The 16,056-nt window shown below is 36.5% G+C and overlaps 1 protein-coding gene across 2 annotated transcripts; it reads left to right on the forward strand.

Moving 5' to 3' along the window:
• Nucleotides 1–80: 80 nt before the first annotated feature.
• Nucleotides 81–14,825, forward strand: LOC137396413 (programmed cell death protein 2-like). 2 transcript variants are annotated; one of them, XM_068082680.1, is made up of 5 exons: nt 81–633; nt 4,923–5,038; nt 6,321–6,449; nt 13,504–13,617; nt 14,389–14,825. In XM_068082680.1, the coding sequence occupies exons 1-5, from the start codon at nt 96–98 to the stop codon at nt 14,557–14,559; spliced, it is 1,068 nt and encodes a 355-aa protein (XP_067938781.1). In that variant the 5' UTR covers nt 81–95; the 3' UTR covers nt 14,560–14,825. The 2 variants fall into 2 exon arrangements, with proteins under 2 accessions (XP_067938781.1, XP_067938782.1); XM_068082681.1 differs by having other exon boundaries at nt 81–624.
• Nucleotides 14,826–16,056: the final 1,231 nt, after the last annotated feature.

Genomic DNA, 16,056 nt, shown 5'->3' on the forward strand with positions numbered 1-16,056 from the left:
ACGCTCCGACATTTTCCGAATCAAAGGTATAAACCTAGCGATGCAAGTATTTTAATATATAAATTAATCGAGCGCTTTTCCGGTAAATGTGAAACATGGATTTAGGGTTTGCGGAATCCTGCCCGCAAATCTGGCGGCTATATAGTCAATACTTTCCTTCAAAATTAGGTGGTGCTCCAGCATGGCTTTCGTTCGATTGTTTGCCTGGTTATGAAGAACTTAAATGTCACGGCTGTCAGACAACATCTAAATTTTTATTGCAACTGTACTCTCCTGGGTCTGAGGAAGAAGATGATTGCGATGAAACTGTCTCGCAAACGTTTCACAGATCTTTATTTATGTTTGTCTGTGCAAAAGAATCTTGCAATAGTCGAGCCATCAAATGTTTCAGAAGCCAGTTGCCAAGAACTAATCCTTATTATAGTTACAAGCCTCCTAATTATGACACTTTTGATCCGTCGTTTTCTCCAAAAAGACCTTTGTCTGGAAAAGTCTGTCATGTTTGTTCTTGCAAGGCTACTAAACTTTGTGGTGAATGCAAGCTTTACTCATATTGTTCTAAAGCTCACCAAGCATTGCACTGGAAAACTGATCACAAAAACAAATGCGCCAATCCTCCTCAAGGTGAATTTAGTAAGTACTCGATATTGTGGTGATCATGATATTGACTGGATTAAACATTTTTTAACCGGGCGAACTCAAAGAGTTACGATAAAAGGGGTAAATAGTGAGAGTCGTTGTGTTACAAGTGGGGTAACCCAGGGTTCTGTCTTGGGGCCTAGATTGTTTTTGTTGTATATTAATGATTTGTCTGAATGTGTTGATTGTAATATTAGTTTGTTTGCGGACGACACTATAGTTTATGCCTCAATTGATAATTCCTTTACTGTTGTCGACTTTCAGAATAGCATAAACGCTGTCTTCGATTGGTCTCAGAGGTGGAAGCTAGAATTTAATATTGAAAAGTGTAAGGTGATGTGTTTTTCAGGTTCTGCATGTTCTGACGACCAGTTGCCATATTTTTTAAATGGAAGTTTGTTACAGTTTGAAACCCATTCACTATACTTGGGAGTGTGGCTATCTAGTGACCTTTCGTGGCAGTATCACATCGATTGCAAAGTTAAAAAGGCCAGTCAAATGCTAGGATTTTTAAGGAGATCTATATCTAGTGCACCTAAAGCTCTCAAACTACTTGCATATAAATCCTTTATTAGACCTATTTTGGAGTATGGATGCCAGGTGTGGGACCCGTACAAGAGATACGAGGTTGACCAGGTTGAGGCGGTTCAGAGAAAGGCTGTAAGATTTATTTGCAATGTTAAAGGTCGCGATATTGGTGTAACTGGCTTAATTAAAGACATGAACCTGGAGACGTTAGAGGAACGTAGAACCAACTTGCGTAAATGTTTGTTATATAAAATGATCAGAGACGCCTGTTCCGAGTCTCCAGGAGCAATATCACACAAGTTTCCTGAGCTTTTTAGTAAAAATAAAAATGAAGATCATTGTACCACTAGAAGTCAGCGTGCCTCGCAGCCCATGAATTTAACCGCAAATAACAACAAGTACCATAATAGCTTCCTTCCGAGAACTATACGAGATATGAAACTCGGAGATATATATGTCATACAATAAGCTTTATTATTTTTTGTTTTTGAGGTTGTAATTTTAGTCTATACTTTTGATTGTACAAACTTGAGGCCTGCACAATATATTCATATGAATATCTGCAGGATCTATTTATACCGATACCGATACCGATTCATGCAGACATACAAAGAAATAGACCAAAACAACTTTTTACAATGTTCTGAGGCCTCATAATGAGTGCTCAAGTGTAGGCAATTGTTAAAGATGGAATACAAATAGAGTTCATGTACTTGTTTCGTTTTATGTCATGAGTACAATCACCTATGATTTTGGCGCTCACCGTTGTGAAAGAAATAAAAGGCAACATTATGCTATTGGAATGCTATGCTACTGAAACAAATTCTAAATTCAACTAAAATAAATTCTGACTTGTCTAGAAACAGGCCTCAATATCCGCTATGAATTATCCGGAATCATCAGCTATTAGTGATGAAGCTCCCATATATCGACAAAATTTGTTTTTCTATCAGAGGTGTTAGCATACATGCATATAAACTAATATTGTGTGATTCGGTCTATTGTTATTTGTTAACAACAGTAAAAAGTTATATTTGTTTTATTATTTTTCTGATTATTTAGCATAGGTGAAAGTGGGGCAAGTTTGGCTGTGAGCAAGTTGGGCCGTGCCACATATCTGAAGTTGCTTGTCATGTTTGTTTTCTTTTGTTAGGTCACTGAGAACATCTTAGGCCAAGATCATTTTTTACCATTACTCAGTAAGGAACATTTAGCACAACCTTGCTCACCTAGCACAAGTTGCTCAACCTTGGCGGGGCAAGATGGGTCACTGACCCCAGCTTGCCCCATCAGCTTTTATCGATCTTGTACTTTTGGTGACATCGCTAAAAGGTAATAAACTGTAGTCTTAACAATTATATTGGCCTATAGACAAAAAGTTTTAATACACTCGATATAGGCTTCACGCTCAACAGTTGAAATCTTTGAAACCAAAGGCACTACATAAAAAAGCATAGAAAAGCAAAAATAAGAAAGAGAGCTAAGACTGCAACACTAACAGATACTCCCGATAACGTTAACTAAGAAAATGTTGAGTAAAACGGAAAAAATAAAAAAATTTGAATAGTTTCATCTTTAAGGTCAAATAAAAATACCATCTTGACAGACTGCTTGATTGGTTCAGACAGTGGTTCACCAGCATCGGAGACTTATAATGAAGAAGGGGAGATAGGAAAGTTCCTTTTAGTAGTTTGCTGAAAAACACAAATTTCATTTTTTGGAATAGTAACAGGAGGTGAGGGATTCAATTTGCTGGTAGGTTTTTACAAAAAGACCCCCTGAAGAATCGAACAGCAAACCTAAACTAGAAACCATCTCGCTAGTAGATCCCAACCAGATCGTTAGAGTACTAGGTGCCCCACTTTCAACAGTAATAATTACCAAAATGCTAGGAAGTGTCAGCTGTTGTGACAAGATGCTTGTAGATATGTAGAACATTTGTGTAGAATTACGCTAATAATGGTTTTTACACTTGACAAAGATATGCTCTAAGGTTTTGTGTTAATATTACTTATGCATAATATTACATATGTATGTACATGCACATGATAATTAAAAGTGTGAAAAATATTTTCAAGTGTAAATTTGAATAAAATGTCGTTGTGAAGTTTTAATGTGTCATAAAACTACTCTTGAATACTTTTACACTGACCCAACTTGCCCCATCGACTGACCCAATTTGCCCCATCGACTGACCCAACTTGCCCCATCGACTGACCCAACTTGCCCCATTGTTTGACCCAACTTGCCCCATTGATTGACCCAATTTGCCCCATCGACTGACCCAACTTGCCCTATTGACTGACCCAACTTGCCCCATCAACTGACCCTACTTGTCCCATCGACTGACCCAACTTGCCCCATCGACTGACCCAACTTGCCCCATCGACTGACCCAATTTGCCCCATCGACTGACCCAACTTGCCCCATCGACTGACCCAACTTGCCACATCGACTGACCCAACTTGCCCCATCAACTGACCCAACTTGCCCCATTGACTGACCCAATTTGCCCCATCGACTGACCCAACTTGCTCCATCGACTGACCCAACTTGCCACATCGACTGACCCAACTTGCCCCATCAACTGACCCAACTTGCCCCATCGACTGACCCAACTTGCCCCATTGTTTGACCCAACTTGCCCCATCGATTGACCCATATTGCCCCATCGACTGACCCAACTTGCCCCATCGACTGACCCAACTTGCCCCATCAACTGACTCAACTTGCCCCATCGACTGGCCCAACTTGCCCCATCGACTGACCCAACTTGCCCCATCGACAGACTTCATTTGCCCCATCAACTGACCCAACTTGCCCCATCGATTGACCCAACTTGCCTCATTGATTTATCTAACTTGTCCCACTGATTGGCCCAACTTGGGGTGAGTTTGGTCAGACGCCATCAATCTTCAAATGAGTATTTTGTCAGTTTGACCGAGGATTAACCATTGTGCATGTACAGTAGAATAGAACACACACTAACCTATTTATAGTTGGAAAAGTTGTTCAATCCTAGAGTTTCTACTTTAGTCATATTTTGCATAAATGTGATTTTGACCCAACTTGCCCCGCCTTCCCTTATAAGCATATTTTTATAAGTCGTAGGAAACTGGCGCATTAACATGAATTGATGCATTTTTAAATTGGTTTTGCAAGTTGTTGCGTGTATGTCCAGCTTTCTGTGTATTTTTAGAATGATATTTTTTATAAACAGAAGTTTTTAGGGGTTGGTTTGTGGGCTTGCATACTATGTAAAAAACACTTTTGTTCTGGTAAACAATCGTGAAAGTCAGAAATGTTAATTTGGTCTAATAATACGAGTAACTATTATTACATATCTATATCTTCAGCTGTTTAACTTTTTATATTAAGTGAGCTACAGAATTGGCATATTGAGGAGTTTAGCAAAGCATTTTTGTTTTGTGCGTTGTGATCGTTAGATATTTCTCAACAAAGTATGTTAGCCTTTCTTGAAAATTGTAAACAAAATCAGTAGTTTGTTTAGTTATAAGTCACCATAAATCAACACACTGCATTTTACTATACTATGCACACTGACACTGATATTCATGTGATCATCAAAATATATACGCATCGTTAACGGTATTTAATTTTTATTTTTCGTCATTTCAACTTAACTACTTACTATTTTTAATGGTGTTTACTCATTTTACAACCTTGCAACAAAAACAACTGGAAATGGTTTTATTAGTAGTTTGTTGTTGTGGTTGCAATATATTAATTTTTAGGCAGTGATGATACACTGGGATCATATTTCTTCAAGGAGTATGAAATTGTTATGGATGTTGAAGACATCTCTGATCGCAAGCCCAAGTCTGAAGAAGAGGCATTGGCTGAATATAAAGTAAGATTAGTCAGATCATCGCTGTTTGAAGTCTGCTGACCTTTGTCATTTACTAATATGTCTGCTGATCTTTGACACTAATATTCAAGGACTGCCGATCTTTGACACATATATTCAACAGCAGCTGATTTTTGACAGCAGAAAATTTACCATATACCTCGGCTCCAGGACATTAGATAGGAACTATATTTTTTACCTTTGACACTTACTAATATTCAATGTCTGCTGACCTTTGCTAATTATTAATATTCAACATCTGCTGACCTTTGACACTTACTAATATTCAATGTTTGCTGACTTTTGACAGTTACTAATATTCAATGTTTGCTGACCTTTGACAGTTACTAATATTCCACGTCTGCTGACCTTTGACAGTTACTAATATTCCATGTCTGCTGACCTTTGACAGTTACTAATATTCCACGTCTGCTGACCTTTGACACTTACTAATATTTACCGTTTGCTGACCTTTGACACTAATATTTAACGTCTGCTGGCCTTTGACACTTACTAATATTCAACGTCTGCTGACCTGTGACAGTTACTAATATTCCACGTCTGCTGACCTTTGACAGTTACTAATATTCCACGTCTGCTGACCTTTGACACTTACTAATTTTCAATGTCTGCTAACCTTTGACACCTACTAATATTCAATGTCTGCTGACCTTTGACACTTACTAATATTTAACGTCTGCTGACCATTAACACTTTCACCTATTCAACGTCTGCCGACCTTTGACATTTAGTAATACTCCACTTCTGCTGTCCTTTGACACTTAGACATATTCAATGTCTGCTAACCTTTGACACTAGTTAATATTTAGTATCTGCTGATCTTTCATACCCGTGAATATTCTCCTTTTGCTGTAGCTAACTTTGGAAACATTTTGGGCTATAATTGTCCTTTGACATTTGTTGCTAATCTTAAAACCTGGTCAATATTGTTTTAATATAATTATTCTGACAACCAACCAGATGTCCTAAGTTACATTCTACATGCACTATAAGACCTTTAACAGACTTGTGTGAACACATCAATTAATTTCAATTAGAATCTGAAAACATGCTGTCATATCTTACTCTACTCTCTGCCATTGTGTGCAAGGGTAAGTTATTCGGTAGATTTCAAAAATATTGCATTTGTGTGTCATTAAGATTATTTTGTGTACCAAAGAGCGAATCGATTGCCATCATCAGCAATCTCACAGAGTCGAGAGTAGACCATCGCAGTCGGTGTGGATCAATAAAGTCAAAAAGTGTGTTTGTCTTTTTATTACAGCGTTACCTCGCTCAAAAATCGGAAGGTAAGCGTGAGAGCTCTTCTGACTGGGAGGCGGCTGGTGAAGTCCAAGTAGCAGATAAAATGTTCATGGCATTTCGAGAACGAATAGCTGACAACCCAGATCAGGTATTGTCAATTGTCACACACTTCCAAGGTTCAACCAAATCCTCTCACATTCTGTCTGATTTTATTCCGATAATTTAGTATTAGTTTTATACCAGATAACATATTTTATAGCTAAATGAGAACCTACTCCATCCATGATCATTGGCCTACAAAGTTTTGATCAGAGTTCTATATTGATTTGGGTCCAATTAACTAACTTTCGTATCCGAATGAATTGAATCTAAAGATATAGGCTTAGGTTGCGTTGTAGTCATCAAATTACATTAAAGTACGGTAAAACCATTCGAATTGAATGTCATGGCGCTCTTATTTTTTAACCTTTTCCCTATAGTGGCAGTCAAATAGAGGTGGCGTTCAATTAGAGGTTTTACGGTACATGAGTTGAGAGAGTGTAAGTTTGGATGAAGTCATTAGATGGAGTTGAAATACAGTGCACCCTCAGTTTACGATTTTCCTGCTATACGATTTTTTTGTATTTTGAATTTAACCATGACGATTTTTCCCCCCTCGCCATACAAATCCTATTTCGCAATACTAATTCAACAAAATTTTCGCCCGAATTCAAATTTGGCTGTCAGTGTGCTCATTATGTACAGCCGATCCTTGGCTCTCGGACATAGTTCGTTTCAGAAGGTAGTTCGAAAACCAAGTTGTTCGAGATCCGAAACAATTATTCCCTTTAGAATTAGTGTATGTAAATTTTAATCCGTTCCAAGTCGAGAAAACAACTTCCGTAAAGTATTTTTTTAACATTTGACACTATAAACTGTCTGTATTCTGCATACTATAAATCAAAACAGGTAGATATAGATCATGTTTAATTTTAATAAAAGATTTTCTACCTATTATGGCGGAAAAAGAAAACAAAAATTATACACTTATACACTTTTGCTCGTAAAACATCAAAAACATTAAAGGTTAAAATACAATACCAGAAATTGCAGAAATTGATATTGAAACAGCAAAAAATGCACATTAAAAGTCAAAAATTGTGTGATAAAGAAAATATAAACAGCATGTTTACTTCACGTCTTTGAAGAAGAATCGTCCTCTAAAACAATTTAGGGTTTTGGAGGAGGATTTGAAGCGTAACTCGACTGGAGGAGTTGTCTCTCTAGCAAATCTTTTCGGTAAAGGAGACGTCGTCCCAGATAGTTCTTTTCTTTTTGTAAAGGATTTATCAGGCATAACTTATGGTAACGAGTATTTCCATGCTGTTTCCGGAGCTGTTCCGAACGTTTAATTCCAAAGCGCATGCTCCGGTTTGGTCGAAAACCGAATTTATGTTCGAGATCCGAAAAGAACAAATCTTAAATTTTTTTATCGAACATCGAGTTGGTCGAAAACTGAAGCCTTCGAGAACCACGGTTCCACTGTACATTCAAATTGTCAAAAAGAAGAAAGCCATTATTCATTCAGGTCATTCTTGTGCACATTCCATGGAAAACTACAACATTGTCTGGATCTTTTTATAAGCAATCTAGCAATTGTCTGCATTGCACCTGCATTTACAGTGCACCAGCAAACATCCTCAATAAGTGATCATGTAGGCAATTTTCTACATTGCACCAAGTTGGTTTCGAGCACTCTCTGCACCAACTGGAAAGCTGTCTTCCTGGAAATTTTCGCTTGTGAGGGCCTAAAAGTGGTAAAATTTTCTCTTTAAAACCGGTAGCAAAGTTGGAGTTGCGATCCCTTCAAACAAAGGGTCAGGAATAAACAACTTTTTTTAGCTTAAGGCCGCTTTCGAGAACTGCATCGCTTGGCTTTGTCAAATTAGGTTGAAAAAGATTTTAATGAGGTCAACTAAAAGTTATAGTGAAAACGAAGCCAGAAACTGATAAGTGATAAAATTCTAGTGACATCAAATTGGAAATCAAGAAAATTAGTTAAAAATACATACTAAAACTTGGTTTCAAGTGTGTGCGTGCGTGTGTGCTGAGCTCATTAATTAGTAAGCTTAATTCGATAAAGGTGAATTCAAAGTCTATGTCATACGTGCGTCTGTAATGTTACATTTTAATGCAGATTGTAACCAATAAATACACTAAAGTTACTGTAGGTAACTACATGTATAGTTACTAAGGTTAGCATACTATTTTGTTACTAATTGTTAATATGTGCAACACTTATATGTAAAATTTTGATTATTTTTACCAGGGGATGTTTGCATTATATTATTACTATAGTTTCTATACTTTTTCATACGATTTTTTCATCATACGATGCCAACCCTGGAACGGATCAAAATCATATCCCGAGGGTGCACTGTACCTGGGTTGATAGAATATAAGCAGAGTTGGAATTATCAGATTGAGTCGAAACACATGAGTTGATGACTGACTCCGATTTGACTAGAAAATCTTATACAGTAGGCGTTCCTATAATGTAAATAATCCATTCCAGGAACATTAATGTTATAGAGATTTTACATTTTGAAAACAGTAAAATACATGTAAATTGTCTAATCCATTCTAAGGTCTTTCCAAACTCACCCTTATGGCCGTAAAAAAGGAAAAACTAGACTTATATTTTTAATTTCTATCATTCATAACTGCAGTATTATTGGTTTGCCTTGACAACTTTTCTTCTTTTTCAATCAATCTCACTGGTTTTATAGACCGATTGCGGTAAATATAAATGATTGCAGTCATTGTGCAATAAGTCGATGGAGAGCTCATATCTTCGATGTTCATTTACAACAATTTGCTTAATTTTTCTAAACTGCAAAGTGTATTCCGCAAAGTAAAACTAAAAACAAATACTTTATATGTCTACAATAATGCAAAATAACAAAATATTCTTACTATAGAAAAGCAGTACTACCTGTTCATCGTCTATCTGTACCTAGGGGTCAGAGTTAGCACAAAAGAAAACGTTCGACAGTACTTCAACTCGTGACATTAAGACTGGTAGACCGGCGCTGTATGACCTGCACTAATCGATAACCTTTGTAGTTATGCGCAGCTACCCTATTCTATGTTTTGTCGACACATTTGACGATTTATTACGACGAATTAGAATGTTGCGAAAGTTGTATATATATTAGATGTAACGCTTCACGCATTTCATTTTTTCTTCTGCAAGTACAGCGAGATAGGTTAACATTCAAATCGAATTTGAGAACTCGCTCGGTTTGACGCTTTGCGTTATATGGAATTGTATATGTAGTAAGAAGCAAAAACTTCACATAAATTTTAAACTTTATATGGAATTTGCGTTATAGGAGTGTCTACTGTATTTAATTTGTCAAAAACAACCTTGAAAATCCATCTTTCCCTAACGCTGTAATTCTTAGCCATTTCAGCTTTTTTTTGCCAATTTCATAATTTTACATTTGCTCATCAGAAGATCCGTTTTTCAATCATTTTCCTAGCATAAATGAGAATAGCTCTATTTGAATTTCACATGTCTTTACAATTTATTTCATATTCAAACTTCGACATACAAAACTAATTCTTTCCAACATTTGCTTCATATGTCACAACATATGAAGCAAAACTCATAAAGCTACCCAATGTCATACAATGGAGCCAGTATTCTTTTAAAGGTTGACTTGCAACAAAATTCACATTACAGTTATTTGATATGAAAAGATTCACCATGTCTTACTCTGTTGTGTTGTAGGTGCCAAATATATGGGAATGTGATTACAAGCTCTTAAAAGCTAAAAAACGAACAGTTAATCGCAGCCACACGAGTCCGCCGTAGTTTGGATTCGCTTTCCAAAATGGCTCAAATGAGACGTAGTTGTTACAGGATGGTTTCTGTTTACGCTTTCATGCAATCTCATTCGTCGAAATATTTTTACAAATGTAGTTCAGGCATTCAATAAAACCATGTCTATTGTTCTTGCGCGTCTATTTTATCGTCATTGCAATGCTGTCACTTTTAGTACTGATATCTTTTAACTTACCGTAATAAATCGTTAAACTTTTTAACCTTAGCTCGAAGGAGTACATATCATTGTCTGATAATCATGACGAGCCTGTTGGTCATTTGTGATAATCGAAAAGTACTGCAGAAATTATTTGCGAAGTATTGGCTCACATGATCAGATTACGACTTGCCGATTAGACCAAACCAAAATAAAACTGTAAAGTAGCGAGCATCTATATTTGATACGGGGTCTTCGGAAAACCCGAAGTGTTTGTCATAAACTAGTGCTACGATAAGTTTTATATTAAGCCTTTTATTGGCCTTTCAATTCACGTGAGAACATCACGTGACAAGACAATAAATAAATTTCATGACTATGTCAGAGAAATAAAGAGATACCAATCTACGGCAGCTTTTTGTTTTTGAGCTTTTAAGAGCTTGTAATCACATTTTCACGTATTTGGCACCTACAACACAACAGAGTAAGACTTTGTGAATCTTTTGATACCAAATAACTGTAATGTGAATTTTGTTGCAAGTCAACCTTTAAGAATATATCTTATTTGATTTGTTCCACAGCCCAAAATATCTTACAACAACTACTCAATTACTTATAGCTGTAAAACAAAGTAAGATATGAAACTATATAAATTAAATTATCTGTAAAAAGATAAATAAAGTAATAATTAACACAAACACGTTTAGGCTGTCACTCTGCCTTAGAGGCTGGGAAATTTAAGTATAGCCTAGGCCAGGGGTCGGCAACCTTTTTCACTCAAAGAGCCATTTTGACCCGTTTTCTACGTATAAGAATGCAGTGGGAGCCACGAACCCCTTTTCCCACGACCAAACAAGCGGAGCGAATGTTGGAGAGTTTTTATGATAAATGCATGTGCACACAACTCATGAAAATTATTCATCAACAACATCGCAAAACCTTGTACCGAAATCTCATCAACAAATTTAACCATTTTTCTGTGTAGTCGTTAAAGTATAATAACGATACAAAACACATATAAACCTATTTAAATATATTACCAAGTCTTTGAAAAGTGTCGACAGTATCTTAAAACTTACCCATCTGATCGGATTATACATAAATAGACAGATTAATTCGGCCAAAAATCGCCACAAAACGCTTGGAAAACTTGGTTTAATAATAGTTAAGACCTGCCTACGGTAGGCCAATAAAGCCGTGCGACAGATAGTAGAACTATTTAGCAGTGCGCATTTCACGAGAAAAACGTGCTCATTTCACCAGTCTATGGCATTGTTTACTTGCTAAGGTTTCTAATATTTTTGTTAGATTTAATTATAAGAATAATTAATCGAGTTTATCCGAAGGTTTCTGTAATAAAGGTAGACCGTTTGAGGTGTAGGATAAAGGTAGACCATTTGAGACATAGACCGATTTACAGGTACGAAATTGTGGTACACAGTTTATCAGCCTATGTTTTTTTGTCCAATTACCGGAGGTTTCATTAAATTATTTAAGACATTAGCCGAAATTATTTACAACTTATGTACAAACTAGGGCCGAACTACAACGCCCCTTTATGACAAGAACATTTTTTTTATTTTGCTTCAGTTTGCAGAAAACTTCCAGACACGTGAATGCTCATACTTGCTTTCTGTTAAAGATCGCTATCAAAACCATTCTACATTCAACACAACCAACTTTCAAATTGTGTATAGTGCACAGTAGCTTGTCATTTTACTTCTAATTTTGCATTTCAGAGTTATAATAAACATATTTCCTTATGGTTGTTGTTAAATTACATACATTACAGTAGGTTAGGCCTACAGCTTCAATTAATATTTATTTTATTGTTGTAAAACATAGGTTTGAGATAATAGTAGATGATGATTTGATGGTGTGATTTTTTGTGTGATTAGGTGTTATTTATTGTTGTAAAACATCGGTTTAAGATAGTAGTAGATTAGATGTGATTTTTTGTGTGATTAGGTGTGATTTTTTGTTGTAAAACATACTTTTTGACAACTACTTTTTTAACAACCAGCACTGCCATTTCTTTTTTCCATTATCCTTTATTCCATTATCAGGTCGTGGGCTGTATGACAGGGGAATTTCTAGTGATATTTTCAATTTAAAAAATACTATATTTAACTTTTATGTTTAGCTTTGGATTTTTTTATACCATGTTTACATCATAAAACGAAAAGGTGTGGCATGTATAATGATTTAACTGCTGACAAAACAGAATTACACTTATGCATAAAAAAAGATTTTGGCAGGTTTTGGCGCATAAATTATTATATGGTGTACTACCTGTAATACTGTTGTTGTTTGTCAGTAGTGTTGTTGACGATTTGCAGACGTAAGTGGCTGGCCAGCCTCACTAGATTTCTAATTGTTTAACCCAGTTCGTTGACATAATATCAGACGGTATCTCATAGCGATTTGGCACTCTGCGCTAATCCGGTAGTACTTTTTTCTGTACTTTTATTTTAAAGTTAAAGCCATGTGACGATCATGTGAAAAGGTACTAATAATAATTTAACATAAATAATGACGCATAGCAAGCGACAATGTGTGATTTATCATCATAATTACCAATTTTTAAATTATATTACAAAATCTAGTGGTAAAACTTCTATATTTTTATGAATTACTTGGCATATGGTAAAAAAGATAAAAAGTCGTAAGTCAGAGGGAGCCGCAGCGAGGGGATGAAAGAGCCGCATGCGGCTCCGGAGCCGCAGGTTGCTGTCCCCTGGCCTAGGCCATAGAAGAGATTGAGGGTCTAGTTAGATGCACCGATAGAGATATGGAACTAGTCTAAATTGTCTATTTGAATCTCATTCAACTTTTTTTGTATATTTGTGACATTTTTGTAATTGACCTGGTCAGTGTCTCCGCTTTCTCAGCTTTCAGATGTGTTTTTTTTTCAGTCAACTTTTTTCAATGAAGTTGACAGGCCTGGCCAGTATTATTTAAACATTGTAGGACCAAACTATATGAGAGAGAATTGTGTAGCCTAAATATGTTCCGATTTACAGTATTTTCAAGAAATTATGTGACTCCGTATGTGGGAAATTACTTTGCATGTCGAGAAATATTATTTGCGCAAGCTTAACGTTGCATATTGAAAAATTCATTTGAGTCGGTTGCTAGTCAAGCATAAACTGTATTATTACGGGTATGTTGAGACAGATTGTCCGATATGAAAAAGGAGGTAAACCTCTGCTTGTATCGGATGAAGGCAAACCTCCTCTCGATATCCCAGCTTGCAATTCCTGCGGAGGAGAACGAGAGTTTGAGTTTCAGGTAAGCAGTGTTTCCTGTCTTATGTTGAATCAGCAGTATTTCCTGTCTAGAGCTGTGACAGTAGTATTTCCTGTTCTGAATTGTGGCAGTAGTATTTCCTGTTCGGAGTTGTGACAGTAGTACTTCTTGTTTTGAGTTGTGACAATAGTATTTCCTGTTTTAGTTGTGACAATAGTATTTCCTGTTCAGAGTTGTGACAGTAGTATTTCCTGTTCAGAGTTGTGACAGTAGTATTTCCTGTTCAGAGTTGTGACAATAGTATTTCCTGTTCAGAGTTGTGACAATAGTATTTCCTGTTCCGAGTTGTGACAGTAGTATTTCCTGTTCAGAGTTGTGACAGTAGTATTTCCTGTTCCGAGTTGTGACAGTAGTATTTCCTGTTCAGAGTTGTGACAGTAGTATTTTCTGTTCCGAGTTGTGACAGTAGTATTTCCTGTTCAGAGTTGTGACAGTAGTATTTCCTGTTCCGAGTTGTGACAGTAGTATTTCCTGTTCCGAGTTGTGACAGTAGTATTTCCTGTTCCGAGTTGTGACAGTAGTATTTCCTGTTCAGAGTTGTGACAGTAGTATTTCCTGTTCAGAGTGTGGTTTCCATGAGTATCTAGATTTTAAGTACTCAGAAAGCTACGTTTATTGCATCTTATTCTGTCAAGGTTTTATCCTCACTCAAAATCATCTGATCAGAATATGATCTATTATTCATAAACAGACATCAGACCTATGATGTTATCTAGCAATATACATTATACATGTCTCTGATTTGTTCTGCAGGTCATGTCCCAGTGCCTCAGTTATCTAAATGTAGACACTAGTGTGAATAGTTTAGACTGGGGAACTCTCATCATCTACACATGCAAGAAGTCGTGCCAGATTCAAGGCTATGCACCTGAGTATGTATGGAAACAAGACTTCTCCAACAAAGACCTGGTTGCTGGCAAGTAGGCCAAGTTGTTGTCAGTATCATCTCATTCTCACTAGTAACTGTGACTCTCACTGAACACCAGTTGGACGCTATGAACAGTAATTGGTTGCTATAGACAACAGTTTGTTGCTATGCTCAACGGTTTGCTGCTATGAACAGTGGTTTGTTGCTATCGACAACAGGTCATTGCTATAAATAACAATTTTTTGATATGGTCAAAAATTGTTGCCATGAACCATGGTTACTTTTATTGCAAATTGGAATAAAAGAAATAGGTACCAGTTTACCAACAGACTTTATGCCCTCTTCTCTAAAGGTCTACTTCACTGATACTAGTCATTCAGTCCACAACATTGGCTTCTTACTATTTATGAGTTATATTCAAGCTCTCAGCAGCATGGGCCAACTCTAGAAGTCTAGTGGTTGTTGAGCAATTAAAATGCAGAAAGTGCTTGGGTTACATTACTGCCGATCTACGCTGTTTCGAGGTTTCGATCGATATCAAGCGTCATTTTGTCTAACGTCATTTATGTCTTGAGCAACGGAAACAATTGCCAACTTGTTTCTCCCTCAACGACTGTTGTGCTTGTCACTAAGTTTCAGTCGTGTCAATCAGTTTCAGTGATGCGCCATTTCGGTTGTACCCTCCGATTCTCTCTTTTGTATGTGTCTTTATTTTTTGACCTTCATTATTGCTCTACTATTCCAGCTTCTCCGCCATCTTGTTAGTATTCACTATTCAGGCGCTGCCGAGCAGTGATTGACAAAGTATTGTTCATCTCAAGGACCAAAACAGCTCTTTTCAAGGCCATCAAAACCTATCTTTAGTTTTATTCACAATAAATGCATTGTTGAAGATAAGAAAAATTTGTTTTATGAATTTTGTTCAGACGCTATTTAATAGAAATGACAACGGTTCAGTAAGTCTCCAATAATATTTTTATAAAATATAAGATGTGGCTCTAAATTAATTCCATCAAAAAGCCAACGTTTCGATGATTCAAATGATATATAATTTTCTATAGTTATCTAAATTGTTGATTATAAAAAAAACGAATGCAACTCACAATTCATTGCTATGTAACACAAATTTGAGGCGGTTCCATATTTTGTGCCACCATATTTGTATAATTCGTGTGGTAAGGAAATGTTTCCTTTTTCTAATAAAGTACTGTTCATATTATTTGTTACATCTTATTACAGTGCTGTACATTTAGAGTAATTTGTTAATGGTATTCCGACTTACACCAAAATTGTGGTAACACCATGTCGTAAGAACAAATTAATGTTGCGATTTGAGAACCCCCTGGAATTGTTTTGCATGACAGCGTCTCTCTCTCGCTCTCAGAGAGAGAGAGACAGTCATTTCTGAGAGACAGTCATTTCGACAATGACTGTCTCATGGTTTAGGCTTAATCACTGACTTCCCATGCAGCTCAGTTTTCCATCGTCTATTACCATCTGTTTGTGTCCAGTTCCTTCAACTTCATGTTATACTTAGCTACATCTTTGTATTG

This window comes from Watersipora subatra, chromosome 5, assembly GCF_963576615.1.
Source record: "Watersipora subatra chromosome 5, tzWatSuba1.1, whole genome shotgun sequence".
NCBI classification, from domain to species: Eukaryota; Metazoa; Bryozoa; class Gymnolaemata; order Cheilostomatida; family Watersiporidae; genus Watersipora; species Watersipora subatra.

What these genes read in the sequence shown, in the direction of transcription:
- LOC137396413 (XM_068082680.1), top strand. Translation starts at nt 96, where the DNA reads ATGGATTTAGGGTTTGCGGAATCCTGCCCGCAAATCTGGCGGCTATAT. An exon ending in TCCTCCTCAAGGTGAATTTA is followed by an intron (nt 634 to 4,922) that starts GTAAGTACTCGA and finishes ATTAATTTTTAG; the next exon opens with GCAGTGATGATACACTGGGA. An exon ending in AGGCATTGGCTGAATATAAA is followed by an intron (nt 5,039 to 6,320) that starts GTAAGATTAGTC and finishes TTTTTATTACAG; the next exon opens with CGTTACCTCGCTCAAAAATC.